Genomic DNA, 15,471 nt, shown 5'->3' on the forward strand with positions numbered 1-15,471 from the left:
CTCTCTCCGAATTTCACTCTCTTTACTACCATCTTCGCAATTTTTCTCACTTTCCTATTCCTCTCTCTCTCTCTCTCTCTCTCTCTCTCTCTCTCTCTCTCTCTCCTTCACTCTCTTTACTACCATCTTCGCAATTTTTCTCACTTTCCTATTCCTCTCTCTCTGTCTCTCTCTCTCTCTCTCTCTCTCTCTCTGTCTCTCTCTCTCTCTCCTTCGAATTTCTCTCTCTTTACTACCATCTTCGCAATTTTTCTCACTTTCCTATTCCCCCTCTATCTATCCCTCTCAACTTTTCCCTTCTTTTGTTATTCAGCACTCTCTAATACGATTCTTTCTCCTCTTCTCATTCCTTCTCACTAGTAGCCTTTCACTCATTATCTCTGCAATCTCATTCGTCGTTCTCCCACCCACCCCCCCCCAGCCCCCTTAATCGCCCCTCCCACTAGTCCTTTCTTCCTTTGCTACTTAACCTGCTCTTAGCAACGCATGACAGTATTTCGCCTGGCCTGAAACTCCTCATTATATCAAATGGATCGGTTGTCAGGAATGCCTTTGAATGGATAGATATCTAAGTATGTTTATTTTGCTCTGAATGAGCGTGTGTGTGTGCGCGCGCATGCGCGCTTGACACGGTTCGTATGCCCGCCTTTGTTTAATTTGTAATCCAGTATTCATATCAGTATGTTTGAACTGATTTTTTTACGGAAATCATTTCTGTGATGTGTGGAATATGGCTGCTAGAATTGTCCTAATATTTTTACAGTTTATGTGCTGTATTTCTGATAATTATTCTTTTTTTCATTCGGTGCTATTCATTCTAATGAATTTTCATTTGGTATTATTCATTCTAATAAATTTTCATTTGGTATTATTCATTCTAATAAATTTTATACAGTCAGTGTCACTTGTTTGACTGGCGTTGAGGAACATCGAAAATTGAAAGATTTGCTATAAAATAGTCACACCCATATGTGTGCTATTTTATACACACACACACATATATACATACATACATACATACATACATGCATACATACACATATACACACACATATACATATATACACACACACATATATATATATATATATATATATATATATATATATATATATATATATATATATATATATATATATAAAATGGGAGAGAGAGAGAGATAGGTGAAATATATATATATATCCCTGTATATAGATGTGTCTCCCCTTCGATGAAAACCCCTAAATTCAAACACACTCACATTATCAGCTTAGCAAGTCTACGTAAATGTTTAATCCATGTGAATATTACAGGAATTACCCTCTAAATTACACATCAGTAACATCGCATTAAGCAGTTGTTATACAGTCGCGGCGCAGGTGAACGAGTCATGAAACGTCTGTGTGTGTGTGTGTGTGTGTGTCTGTGTCTGTGTGTCGAGACGGGAACTATACCTGTGTGTTTTAATGTTAATTGACGGTTAGTATAGATTTTCACGTGCGTGCGGACATTATTAATTAATGCTCGGAGACTCACGTGTTCTTGGAATGAGCTATAATAAGTTTCTTTCTTCTCTTTGGAGGGTCTGTTCTTTTGTGGGGCTGGTTGGCGGGGGTGAAGGGGGAAGGGGATTGTATCATGATAAGAGTAAGGAGGGCTTGGATTTGGGGCAAGAGTTATTGGGGGCGGGGGGCGGCGGTATAAAGTTAGAAGAGGCAATTTATTGTTTCGCCTTGCTAAATGTTCATTACATTCTTCAATTGACATTTGGGAATTCATTTGTCATGGCAATAGTGAATAAACTTAGAGGGCTAGGCTTTATTCACCTGAGGTAAGTGTTAGTTCGCAAGGTAATTCGTTTCTATCAGTTAGCTTGCACAAGTTATATCTTGAATTTACTTTAACAGGTGGCAGGGATATTGTTGAGATTGGGTATTCAGTCTTGTGTACATAATGTATATATTCCTGATGTTGGTTTAGAGAAACTGTTTATGCAAAGTCGGTATATTTATTCGTAATGTTGATTTTGTGAAGTATGTTTCTGCATAGCCACAATTATGCCCTCTCTCTCTCTCTCTCTCTCTCTCTCTCTCTCTCTCTCTCTCTCTCTCTCTCTCTCTCTCTCTCTCTCTATTTTATTTACCGCATGATCGCCTATTACAATTATTTGTATTGCTTTAGCGGTAAGCATGAGCGGTAGAACAGGGTATATGAATGAGAAAATCTCAATGTAATGAAGTGTATTGTCAGTCTTCTTCGATCACCACTAAACACTGTGGATTTAATGTAGTGATAAATTTCACGGAAGGTTTCGTGTAACGGTGTTTTCTTTTCTTTCTTCACTGAGGAACGACATTCAAGTAAGAAAAGCAGCACCAAAAAAGGAATTCCTTTTCTGGTGCTGCTTTTCTTACTTGAACTCCTTTTCTTATAAAGGAATTATGTTTTAGAAGGAATGTCCCTCAGCAAATGTGTTGATCCGTTTATGAGGTGTGTGCCATGATATGTGTTCATTGCTATAATGTTTTCGAGTATTTGTGATTACCGTTTAAAGTGCTCTCTCTCTCTCTCTCTCTCTCTCTCTCTCTCTCTCTCTCTCTCTCTCTCTCTCTCTCTCTCTCTCTCTCTCTCTCTCTAGGAGAGCTGTTAATCAGCTCAGTGGTCTGGTTAAACTAAGGTATACTTAACTTTTTCTCTCTCTCTTGTGTGTGTGTATATATATATATATATATATATATATATATATATATATATATATATATATATATATATATATATATATTTATATATTTATATATATATATATATATATATATATGTGTGTATGTATATATATATATATATATATATATATATATATATATATATATATATATATATATATATATATATATATATATATATATATATATATATATATATATATAATATATGAATAAAAGCAGTTTAGACTTCATAGTAAACGTATAGCAGAAGATTGCGACCATTCTCTTGCCTGGCACTCTCTGGTAGCCTACACGTCGGGCATTATTTCTAAATTCCGTGCCACTTAGGTCTACGCTCAACAGGTGGCGGTCGATGTATGTTTCTCTTTTTTTTTGTAAAAGCCCCAGAGGGAGGTATTATCGTAATGATGTGTTTTTTTTCCGAGCTGTTTAGAGAGAAAAAGAGAAAGAATATGACTTCGCGCTTGGTAGTAAACTCTCGTGGATCGAATTCTGAAGTGTTTGAATGGCGCGCTTTGTTACTCTTTTGCTTATCGGTCTACATATTTGGCCTGATTCGGTTTGGTGCAAGTAAATATGAAGGGAGAGAGAGAGTAAGAGAGAGAGAGAGAGAGTTACAAGACATTATTCACTCTTGATTTGCTTTCTTTTGAAAGTGAAGATTAGCCGCATAACAAAATAAAATGCCTCAGTATTCTAGTCCTGTTAAAAGGGGCTCCCTAAGAGATCTATCTTTGTCCTGCAGTTCCCGGACTGATTCGGCGGTGATCTTATTAGATATTTTCATTCATAATTGCGCTTCATATTAGTCCTTTCAAAATTATTTGTTGGGTTATATGCATGTTAACTTATTTACTCGGAAGGAAAAACGTATTCAGTGTTTTTTGTTTCTCTCAAGACACTTAATGACTACCTTGAGCTTATTTGCGCCAAGTCCCAAAAATCATCATCATTGTGCCTTGAATAACCTCAATTCTTTTCCATCCCACTTCCATCTCTTATTTTCTTCGGGCCTGAGCTGGATAAGGACATTAGGTAGATCACCTATTTGCCTTTCGTTTTTTAAAAATGCCGTTTCTTGCTTGTATATAATGTTATTGTAGGCTGGCTGTATAGCTAGCTTGATTTTTAGTTCCTTCGAGTCCGCCATCATAGATATCAGGTTTCTTTCCGTGAGACTGAAAATCCCCTCCACAAGGATGAAGGTTGTAAGACATGACTCGTTATAATGTTGCTTCTGTTTATTTGCGTTGCATGACTTCACAGATGATATTAGAAGATTTCCGTATACATTTTATGCGTTTAATTTATAGGTGGGCATACAACTTAATGCTTTAATTGTATTTGATTTTTACAGTGAGGTGCAAAACGTGCTCAGAGTTGTGTATTCTGAGTTTAGAATTACTGAATTTTCTCAGGAGTTTTCACCGAGATGGTGAAATCCCAAAGAGAATATAAACTCCATTGCTTGAGGCAGTAGAAGGACGATCCACCTCCTTCCTGGGATGACAAGACGAACTTGCATTTTCTCGTATTGCATGACGAATCCTTTTCGCATTTCTGAGCCTTAATCGGTCTTGATTGCATAATGATTCACTAACGTAATTCGACCAACTTGTAGTTCAGTTTCGTGTCTCCAGGTTTTTTTTTTTTTCTCGGCCTGCATACCTTAGAAAATATGGTTACGTTTTCTCTTTTTTGTGTGTACTCTCGACTTGCTTAATTCCTGGTACGGACCAGCAATTTGATTTACATCGGTGGCATGATTTGGTTAATATTTTGGTTGGCTCGGTGTTAAATGAAAGATTTTATCCTCTTTGGAACTAGTTATACGTCATGTTATCTATGAGATATTTCACCACACTTTGACCATTTGGTTAGCCTCTATATTTCTGACCATTTGGTTAGCCTCTATATTTCTGACCGTTTGGTTAGCCTCTATATTGCTGACCGCTTGGTTAGCCTGTATATTGCTGACCGTTTGGTTAGCCTCTATATTGCTGACCGTTTAGTTAGCCTCTATATTGCTGACCGTTTGGTTAGCCTCCATATCGCTGACCATTTGGTTATCCACCATATGTTAATCCTCTTTGGAGTTATTCACCATATGTTTATCACTGTGATTATTCACCTTGCTTTATCCGTTTGGTCATCCGCAAGGTTGTTATCCACATTGTTATCTACCGTATAATTTTCCATGTAATTATTTACCATACATTTTTTAATCTGGATATTTGCCATTCGTAATTTCATCCTTTTGATCATGTGACTTGAACCTCTCTCTCTCTCTCTCTCTCTCTCTCTCTCTCTCTCTCTCTCTCTCTCTCTCTCTCTCTCTCTCTCTCTCACAAAACTAAGAATTCTTTCACCCTATCAGCTACGTTCATAGGGAGGGGAAAAAAAATCGCGTCCGGCTGACGATGTACTTTTAATTTTGCTGGATTACACGACTTTTCCCCATTCATCCGAGTTGTACAAATCAGTTTCATTTTTGGATTAAGACCACTGAGTAGCATTGAGAGCACAGAATGATGAAGCATCGTGCTGCGCATATGATGTCTTCATGGGTCATTTCGGAATGGGCTCTTAGTGACATTTTTTTTCCCCTTTTTTTTTAACTGCCAGTGGATTAAATTGCGAATCATTTGCCTTTTGACCCAGCGTCGTTTTTCACCCCACTCCACCCCCTCTCTTATGGGGAATCTGTGGCTAAAGAAAGTTAAAAAAAATGTGACAGACAAACCCACTGAATGCTCTATCAGTTGTATCGTGTTAATGAAGCATTTTTTTTTCTCTTAAGTGGTTTTTTCCTCTCTCATTAACCTTTAGACTCTCTCTCTCTCTCTCTCTCTCTCTCTCTCTCTCAAACGGTAAACTTCCATGTAAATAACACGTGGCATTTCTTTGCGCTGAATGCTGGAAATGTATGAAAAGGTATTGATTGTCCTTATAAGAAACTGTATCTGCTATCAAAAGAGGAGAGTTATTTCTTTCATGTGAAGAACGGATTCCCGTTTTGCAAATTCGTCTGTTTTTATTTTTCTTTTTAGATTGCTGAAGTGGATATATATATATACACACCTGTATATATAACTATGTATATATTTATATTTCTATTTGTATTTATATTTATATATTTATATTATGGCGGGAAAGACACAAATAGATAATATTCATTACATGGAGACATGAGGTTAGGAGTATTCGCTAGTAGAATTCAGAATTGTGTTAATAAAAATGTAGGAAAAACGAGACAAAGAATAATTTTAAAAGGGTAGATTTCTCAGCTGGCACTGAGGTGCATATTAATCCGTTTGTCGATTAGCCTTTACTTGTTTTTAATGATCATCAATAAATTCTTTTCCTTCTCCCTGACATGTTTTCCCATATCTTCGCAAATGGACATTCCAACGAAAACGATGATAATAGGCAGACATAAACATAACCGTCTTCGTAGATTTTTTTTTTCTCTCTTTACTATTTTTTGTGTCTAAGGAGGAGGTAGGCGCGTAGGTGTCGTGCCAGGGGAGTGTCGTATTCGTGACGTTCCGCTCTTTGAAACATTCATCATGTCCCTCTGTTGTCCATTATTAGGTGGACATTCGCATGCATCACAATTGCCATAATGGACATTGAAGATAATTAGCTGTAATTGCATCTTCTTAAATAAAATTGCATGTGTATGCTAATTAGGAGAGAATTATGTGAATTGTAGATGTGGTATGAAGGTGGGTTGGAGGGGGTGTGGTGGGGGCTGTGAGTGTGGGTAAAGTAAGTGGGGTTGTGAGGGAAGAGGGCAACGCTTAGATGGGCTGATGAGACGCGGGCGTATATAAAGACAGACAGACAGGCAGAGAGAGCTAGTGTTGCCTCTGGTCTTAGGCTCTAACTTGGAGAGAGAGGATTCTGCCTCCCACCCTCTCTCAGATGTAGGAATCTCAATGATTCATCGAGGCTGCTCTCTCTCTCTCTCTCTCTCTCTCTCTCTCTCTCTCTCTCTCTCTCTCAGGCGAGCCATTACGCAACGGCGAATAATGATGAAATAAAGATGAATCAGAAAGGTATTCCGTCACCTGTTCTATTTAGAATGGTAAGAAGAACCGCCCGATTTGCAGTGTTGCCAATCTCTTTCTTTTTATTTTCCCCTATTTTTATGCTGGAAATGTCAAGAGTAAAACAGAAACAATTTTTTTTTCCTAGGAACGCTTTCTTGATGTTGGTTTTAGATATTACGTTTTATGTTGCTTTGGGTTAATTTATCAAATAGGGTTTGGTTTTATTTTCCTTTTTTGACATCAGTACGTCAGTGTTTTTTCAAATGTCCCTTTTTGAAAACCCTTGCTCATACAGAAAATTGCCGTTTTTGGGGGGCATTTATTTTCAAGTTGTATAATAATGAGAATCGTTGTGAATATAAGTAATTTTTACTGCTACTATTACTACTAGTACTGCTACTTATAATAATAATAATGTATTTTATAAGTCTCATGTAGTCATTTAATGACAAACTTACGATACATATTGAAACCAAGAAGGAAATATTTTATGCTTTGCGTCCCATAATAATAATAATAATAATAATAATAATGTTTCAATAACGCAAAAACCCAGCCCAAACAATTATCCGGGCCCAAGAGAGAGAGAGAGAGAGAGAGAGAGAGAGAGAGAGCCAGGGAGGGAGCATCTCAAAATATGCTTGCAAGCGCTATGCAAGTCCGACCTCTCCACCGTCGGAGTGCCTAGTAGGAGACCGGATACACTCGTAATTAGCAACTTTAGCTAATTAATACTTTATAATATGAACATCTATTATTATTCTCTCCCGCCTTAGTTTGTCCAACAAAAAAAAGAGGGGCCCAAACTTTTGTTCTGTTGTTTGCGATATAATGATGGATAAGTAGGGCCAAATTATAGACTTAACCGACTCATTACTTCAGCTAGATTCATTTCCCATCCATTATTAGCCGCCCCTCTCTCTCTCTCTCTCTCTCTCTCTCTCTTGCTCTTTCTCCCTTTTCTCGACTCCCTACCTCCCCTTCGTCTCTCTCTCTCTCTCTCTCTCTCTCTCTCTCTCTCTCTCTCTCTCTCTCTCTCTCTCTCTCATGCTAATTTTGACTCCCATCGAAATTGTGTGTGTGTACCAATAAGCGTTAATTTTCTGGTCATGTTTTTACCGCTGTTGGTATAAGGTCGTTCCTCCGGCTGCCGCGTTTGTAAACTTTTTTTTTTTTTTCTTGGTGAAAACTTTTATCGTGGGATGTCTTTTCCGGTAATCAGTTTGTTTTTAGGTGATTGATTGATTGATTTATCGCTACAAAGTGTAGTCGACCTTTATTTTTTAGTCTTCTCGTGAAGCTGACGGAAATAAATTTTGTTTTTACGCCATTACCAAAGTACTTTCGAAATGTGCATATTTTTTTCCGCGTATTTTTGCTTCTATATTTTTCCTCGCATTTTTCTCTCAACCCAACCGTGGATTCGAAACAATGTCCTAGAAATGAACTTATGATTCACAGAGAGTAATCGTCCGCCTTTTGCCTGATTCGTAGCGTATTGCCGTCATTTTTGATAATTGCTGTGAAATGTCAACAATCAACAGTTGACATACGAGCTCTCTCCTTCTTCTTTTTCTTTTTTCAGAAATTAAGTATCTAGTTAAAGAAAGTTTAGCTCTCACAAAAGCCGCTTGCCCACAGCTACTTACCTCCACTTATTAGGTAATTGTTGTGTTTAAACTTTCGTTGAATTTGGCCATTTCCATTACTTGGGAGTGCAAAAGGGACGTGGAGAGAGAGAGTGAGAGAGAGAGAGAGAGAGAGAGAGAGAGAGAATCATAACCGAAGAGAGCGAGAGAGATGGAATCCTAACTAGAGGGAGAGAGAGGGGGGAGAATCCTAACCAGAGAGAGAGAGAGAGGGGGGGGAATCCTAACCGGGGAGAGAGAGAGAGAGAAGGAATCCTAACAAGAGATAGAGAGAGAGAGAAGGGGGGGAATCCTAACCAGAGAGAGAGAGAGAGAGAGAGAGAAGGGGGGAATCCTAACCAGAGAGAGAGAGAGAATCGTAACCAGAGAGATAGAGAGAGAGAGAGAGGTGCATGTAAGTGGGGTGCTTGATTGCTGGCGAATATTGTGACAGTGGCAATTAATCTTTTATTCAGCAGTAAATGACATCATTATGTAGATGGCGACTTATACGTAATTTCGTACCTGGGGGACTTCGGACCGACTTTTTATATATATATATATATATAAAGAGGTGAATGAAACTTTGCCCCGCATTAAAGGACTCCTGTGATAGTTGGCTCGTATTTACAGGGGAATGAATCATAAATGAACGGGGGGAGAGGGAAAGGAGAGGAGATCAGGCAATTAATTTGTGAATGTTAAAGGTAAAAACAGGAAGGCTGAAGTGCTGATAAAAATCTTTTGTGCCTCGTATTCTATGTTTCTATGCCTCTCGTGTAAGTGCCAGTTCTCTCATGCAAGTGTGCTCTCTCTCTCTCTCTCTCTCTCTCTCTCTCTCTCTCTCTCTCTCTCTCTCTCTGTCTTTGCGTGTGTTCAAACATAGTTGTCTCTCAAACGAAATAACTGTTCCAGTTTTATAAATGTTTCTCTCTCTCTCTCTCTCTCTCTCTCTCTCTCTCTCTCTCTCTCTCTCTCTCTCTCTCTCTCTCTGTTCAAACATATTTGTCTCTGACAAACGAAATAACTATGTTTCAGTTTAATAAGTCTCTCTCTCTCTCTCTCTCTCTCTCTCTCTCTCACACACACACACACACACACACACACACACAATAACTACAGTATTTCAGCTTCTTCAGTGCTTCTCTCTTCTCTCTCTCTCTCTCTCTCTCTCTCTCTCTCTCTCTCTCTCACACACACACACAAAATAACACAGTATTTCACACACACACACACACACACACACACACACACACACACACACAAAATAACTACGGTATTTCATCTTCTTCAGTGCTTCTCTCTCTCTCTCTCTGCCTAGCCTCCTTTTGGCTTTTAAATGACCAGACCGTGGAGGATGCCACATTTGCCCCTTCCACTCCCTCCCCCCTTCGGTAATTTGGTTGAGTCGCCCATTACAACAAAAGGGACGCGATGGAGCCTTTGGCCTTTGGTAAAACGTTGGCTTAGAACATATCCACATCATCTGCGCTGAATGTCATGCATGCTGCTGCTGCTGCTGCTGCTGCTGTGTTTTAGTTCGTCCATTTTTGCGTGTAAGGAAGCCGCGGCTATTGAATTACTGTCCTGCCGTCTTTTAGTTCCGACGCCGTCGTTGTTGCCTTGCAAGACGATCGGAATGTATGTCAGAAAGGGGGGATTTTATCACATTTATATATATATATATGTATGTATATATATATATATATATATATATATATATATATATATATATATATATATATATATATATATATATATATATATGTATATGTATATAAATATGTATGTATATATAATTGTAAGTATATCTATAGATATATTACATATATATATGTGTATACATAGTTATATTTATATACTGTATGTGTATATATTATTTATTTATATTTTATATATGTATATGTGTATATATATACATATATATATCAGTATATAATATAATATATATAATATATATTTTATATATATATATATATATATATATATATATATATATATATATATATATATATACAAGAAGGCCGACTCAATTATCATTTACATTTTATTATGTAGTTAAAGCGTGAGAATGTAGTATGTAAATCAGAGAAAACAAAAGGAAGGAAAGAATTCCAGAGTATGGCGGTTGAGGTACAGCACTTATTCTTCTGATCTCCGCAGAGTGCTTACGGGATATGGCAGCTTGACGGATGTTACCGTTGTTACCTAAGTGAAAGGGTGTTTGCTAGTTTCGTAGTCTTGCTACTCTAGTTTTCGATTAATGCCGCACGTCACTTGGATGATTAGCGGCAGTTTGTCACAATGTTGCGTTTCGTGCAACTATTAAAAACTCCACTTTCAAAATAATCTCTCTGGATAAAGATAATCTATTGTTGCAAAAAAATTTTAATTTTCTTTTTGTTCGTTTCAGTTTGGCTTGTTCTCATGTCGTCATTATAAGTATTCTGTTTCTATATAAATCCTTCCTAGAGATTGACTCTTTTCAAGTAAATCCTTCCTAGAGATTGATTCTCTTTTCAAGTAAGTCCTTCCTAGAGATTGATTCTCTTTTCAAGTAAATCCTTCCTAGAGATTGATGTTGAATATTGCGTGCTAAAGCTTCAAAAACTATGTAAGAAGTTGTTCGGAAATGAGTCGAACATTTGCACTTTGACCAAAATAAGGTTAAGAAAATTGCCCAAAACATGGTTAAGAAAGTAGATGATAATAAATCAGTTATCTTTGTGATCGGAAAAGGCTCTCGCTGACCTAATCATTTTTTGTTTTTATTGTATAAAGCTAAAACCTGCCAGTCGATACTGTATTTAAAAATCAAGTGACGTTTTATAAGGAATGTCTTAAACACTCTCATAGTTGAGTTTGAATTGTCTTGCAGTTGTCCACCTTTGTTACGCGAGATGGAGCATCTCATTGGTAATTTGGCACCGTGGGTCTCTAAGAAATAATTAAAAACATCCTGCACATGTGACTGCGTGCGTTGCGTATTTCTTCTAAAAAGAAATAATCAAACTGACAGCGTTTATCAGGCGTTTCGTGGTATTCACCATCACTAAATAGTTCAAGGTCTTGATCTTGATGAGGATTCCAGGAAAACATTCTTCGTCGAAGCTCTGTGCCTTTATGCGCCAAAAGACATTTGCGCAGCGATGCATGTGAGCTTTTCAACCTTCCCACTCTATTATTTATTATGATGCTCCTTTAGAACATTGCAAACCTGCCTTTGAATACTTTGTGATTTACGCCTTCCTAACAAATACGAGGTTGCTGTGCCCACTCCCATTGAGAGAGAGAGAGAGAGAGAGAGAGAGAGAGAGAGAGAGAGAGAGAGAGAGAGAGAGAGAGAGGTTGGTTACGGTTAATGTCCTGTCATGTTTTTCCGTTGATAATTCGGGGTTGTGGCGTCTGAATTCTTTCATTTCTTTCAAAAAAAAAATTCAGGGTTTCATTGTCCATTGACATTGAAACAGAGAGAGAGAGAGAGTATGTAATTGGTAATATTTTTAAATGATTTATGAAACAGAGAGAGAGAGAGAGAGAGTATGTAATTGGTAATATTTTTAAATGATTTACGGTTGGTGTGTCCAAATTTTTTTTACCTATCTACAAAAAATGTCAAAACTTGGCCTCATTGTCCATTCCCTTAGAGATAGAGAGACAGCGATAGAGATGGAGGGAGGAAAGGTGGGCTGGGGAATTGCGGTGGTGGTGGGGGTGTGGGTAGGGAGGTATCTCGCCTTGGTTTGTGGACCTCCTTAATAACGAGTTTGCAGCTATTAAATCAGGTCGTTAAATTGCTCGTCTGTAATTCACCTCGTACATTCTCCTTTACCTTAACATCAAACCCGTAATTATGTAGCCTGACCCTCACCATCAGCGACCGAATCATTATCATCATCATCACCCATCTTTGTTATCGCCATCGTCATTATCATCGTCGTCATCATCCACGCTTGTCCCCCTCATTATTATTATTGTCATTCACATTGTAAATCTCAGGGGTTATGTTCGCGTCTTTTTTTTCACTTTTTTTTTTTTTTTTCTTTTCACTTTTTTATGTTCCCGGATAATATTCATGATCCTTCGCCGCCTCCTTTTGGCTGTTTTTGAGTAAAGAAAAGTTTATTTCAGTCTCTTCTGGGAAATGTGATGAAGTAAAACGCAAATTTCATTCTGATAGTTAAAAAAAAAAAAAATGGTCTCGCCCATTCATAATTTTTTTTCGTTTCGGTATCCGATTTGTCTAATTTTTTTACTTTTTCATTCATTTTGTTTCGTGATTATAAATTCCATGTGTCGTTTTATCTGGACTGTTTTCAACGAAAATAGATTATATTCATATATATATATATATATATATATATATATATATATATATATATATATATATATATATATATATATATATATATATATATATATATATATATATGTATAGTCACATACATACGCACTGCACTTGAATACGTTTCGTGAAAATGACGATGAGGCTGCGTAAGCATTTGAAGATAACTCCACTGTAAGCATTTCAAAATGCATCCTCTGTACATTTTTTTTTTTTTACCCGTTATTTATTTCCCGTTGAACGGCTTTCTCATTACCTTTGAGGGTTTAATGAAGCGTTAAGGTACTGTCACAAAATTAACCGACTGGGAAAGGCTGGTCTCCGACGATTTAACTTGTGACCTTGACATGGTTAGTGACAGTAGACGCACTGACGCATTGTGGGTGAAAAATTGTGAAATGGATTTCGATTATATTATTCATTACCTTCTCAATCTCGTTTTATACGTTTATGTGTGGTATTTTGTGTAGTTTTTCTCTGTAATATGCAAGGTGCAAGGTATATACTAGTGTGTATTTATTAATGTTAGGTTTCATAGTGAAATTATATTCTCCCACCGAAGTAGAATGTTGTATGCATTTTATGTACACTTTAAATAGTAAATACTTGTGTTTACTTTCAGTTATTGCTAGATTTTATGGGCTCTCGTGTGTATTATCTATTCTGTGTGAAGTAAATACTTGTTTGTTATTATGACTATTCCATGTTTATAAAATATTATCAATGTGATGATTATTATTATTATTATTATTATTATTATTATTATTATACAGAAAGTGAACCCTATTCGTATGGAACAAACCCTCTGGGGCCATTGACTAAAATTTAAATTGAAACTCTAGAGAATATGGTATTCATTAGATAGAAGTAACAGAAGGAAATGGGAAGTAACGAAAGAAAATATCACTTAATGAAAAAGATTAATTAAAATATTAACAAATGGGATAGACAAAAATGATGTTATCACTAGAATTATATTTGTGAGGGTATTAGGCATTATGGCAACAGAAAGTAAATATTAAGAACTTACCACACTTACGAAATCAGCGTGAAGACGATCCAGCATTACCAGAATGAAGCCTCCTGACGATCCTCTTTCTTTTTTCATTGCAGGCGGCGTCTCTCCTCCGCCATCCCCACCACCAGCCGCCTCGCCCGCCCCTTCCATGGCCCCCGGCCACGGAAGCTCCAGTCCAGGCCTCGGAGGTCTAGCAGGCCTACACCATGCCTTACACGGCCTACACAACCTTCACAATTTACACAACCTTCAGAACTTCCACAACCTACAACAGAACTTACAGACCCAAATGGCTGCTTTGGCCGGCCTGCAGGGGGCCTAGGGGTGCCCAGCGTCAGCTCCCTCCTCCACCCACACCTGGCGGCGGCGGCGGCCCAGCAGCACCCAGGTGAGAGAGAGAGACATCAAGACATCAAGAACTGCTGTGATGAATGCAGGATTCCATCGCAGCAAGGTGCCTCGTTGTTTTTCAACATTATTGCACCATACGTATATTAGCTTTTTAGGGCGCTGTGTGCGCCTTACTCAGTGTTTTTTTTTTTTTTATCCGTGTTTATAAAAAAAATTTTTTTTTTTTTTTAGTCCACCCCGCCCCCACCGTGTTCCATGATCTGTACTGCCGGTGTCCATAAATAGACTTTTTATTGTAGAAGATGAGCTTTGGATATTTTTTTTCTTGCATAATTATTTATTTTGATTTACCTGTTGTCACGTTGCGTTATTGCTCGTTACTGTTACAGTCTCAGTGTTTTTGGATAAAAGAATTTATAGATTTTTCCATAGTTTGCTTATGTCCGAGTTTTTAAGGCTCTTAAGCACTTCAAGTATTAAATTATCCTCTTGACTGCAACTACTGCGCAGTTCTGTACGGATTGCATATGTTTGTCCGCAGACAGTTAAAAAGTCATTTTATTCCTACAGTTTTTGCCTTATTCCTAATACTGTTTGGTTTTTGCCATTTGAGAATGGAGAAGATGCATTGATCCTAAATTTGCCCTTAAGCATTCATTAGTCAAACCTATATTTTTAATCTTGAACTTTAGCGGAATGTTGGCAAGTAGATTATTGCCATTTTATGAATTGTTTATCCATGTGCGCCCCCAAATAACCAGACCTGAATTCTTAAAAAATAAAAATAAAAAATTTTTTTACGCCTTGTTCAATGTTCCCAACCATGACCACTAAGTGTACTTTTTTTTTAACATTACCTGTTGCTTTTCGTGTCGAGGAATGTTCCTTCGCTTCTTTTAAACACAACTAAATACCCAGTCCTGTTCATTTATTTATCATTTATTTATTCACTTATTTCATTTTTTTAATTTCTAAATCTCTTCATAGTTAGATCATATTATTACAATTACCATGCTATGATTCCTCTTATCGTAGTAAGATTCGGAGATACTTTTTCTTCTCTTCCTCGTTTTACTAGAAACATGCAACATCCTCTTTTCGTCTCCCCTTTTCTTGTCGCCTGTTCAGCGGCACTCACTTTACCAAGCGTTCCCCAGTAGTCGAATGAACGTCGCCATATTGTTTTATCTAAAACTCGACTGGCTGCTGCCATTTTGTTTCTGCCAGTTGTCACCTGATATCTACCATTTTGTTTTCTTAATAGTCTGCTAACTTTTGACATTTTGTTTTCACTAATAGTCGCATTCCCTTTTTTTATTTGCTTACACGATAGTTGCTCTGTGAGATTTATCCGTAAACATATGTTTAG

At 37.3% G+C, this 15,471-nt stretch overlaps 1 protein-coding gene across 1 annotated transcript in view; it reads left to right on the forward strand.

Moving 5' to 3' along the window:
* LOC136826938 (uncharacterized) overlaps positions 1–15,471 on the forward strand; it is a 790,974-nt gene that overhangs the window by 738,795 nt on the left and 36,708 nt on the right. Inside the window, 2 exon segments of the mRNA XM_067084528.1 lie at positions 13,847–14,059; positions 14,062–14,205. Coding sequence (XP_066940629.1) covers positions 13,847–14,059; positions 14,062–14,205 — 357 coding nt within the window.

Source organism: Macrobrachium rosenbergii, chromosome 41 (genome assembly GCF_040412425.1).
Source record: "Macrobrachium rosenbergii isolate ZJJX-2024 chromosome 41, ASM4041242v1, whole genome shotgun sequence".
Taxonomy (NCBI): Eukaryota; Metazoa; Arthropoda; class Malacostraca; order Decapoda; family Palaemonidae; genus Macrobrachium; species Macrobrachium rosenbergii.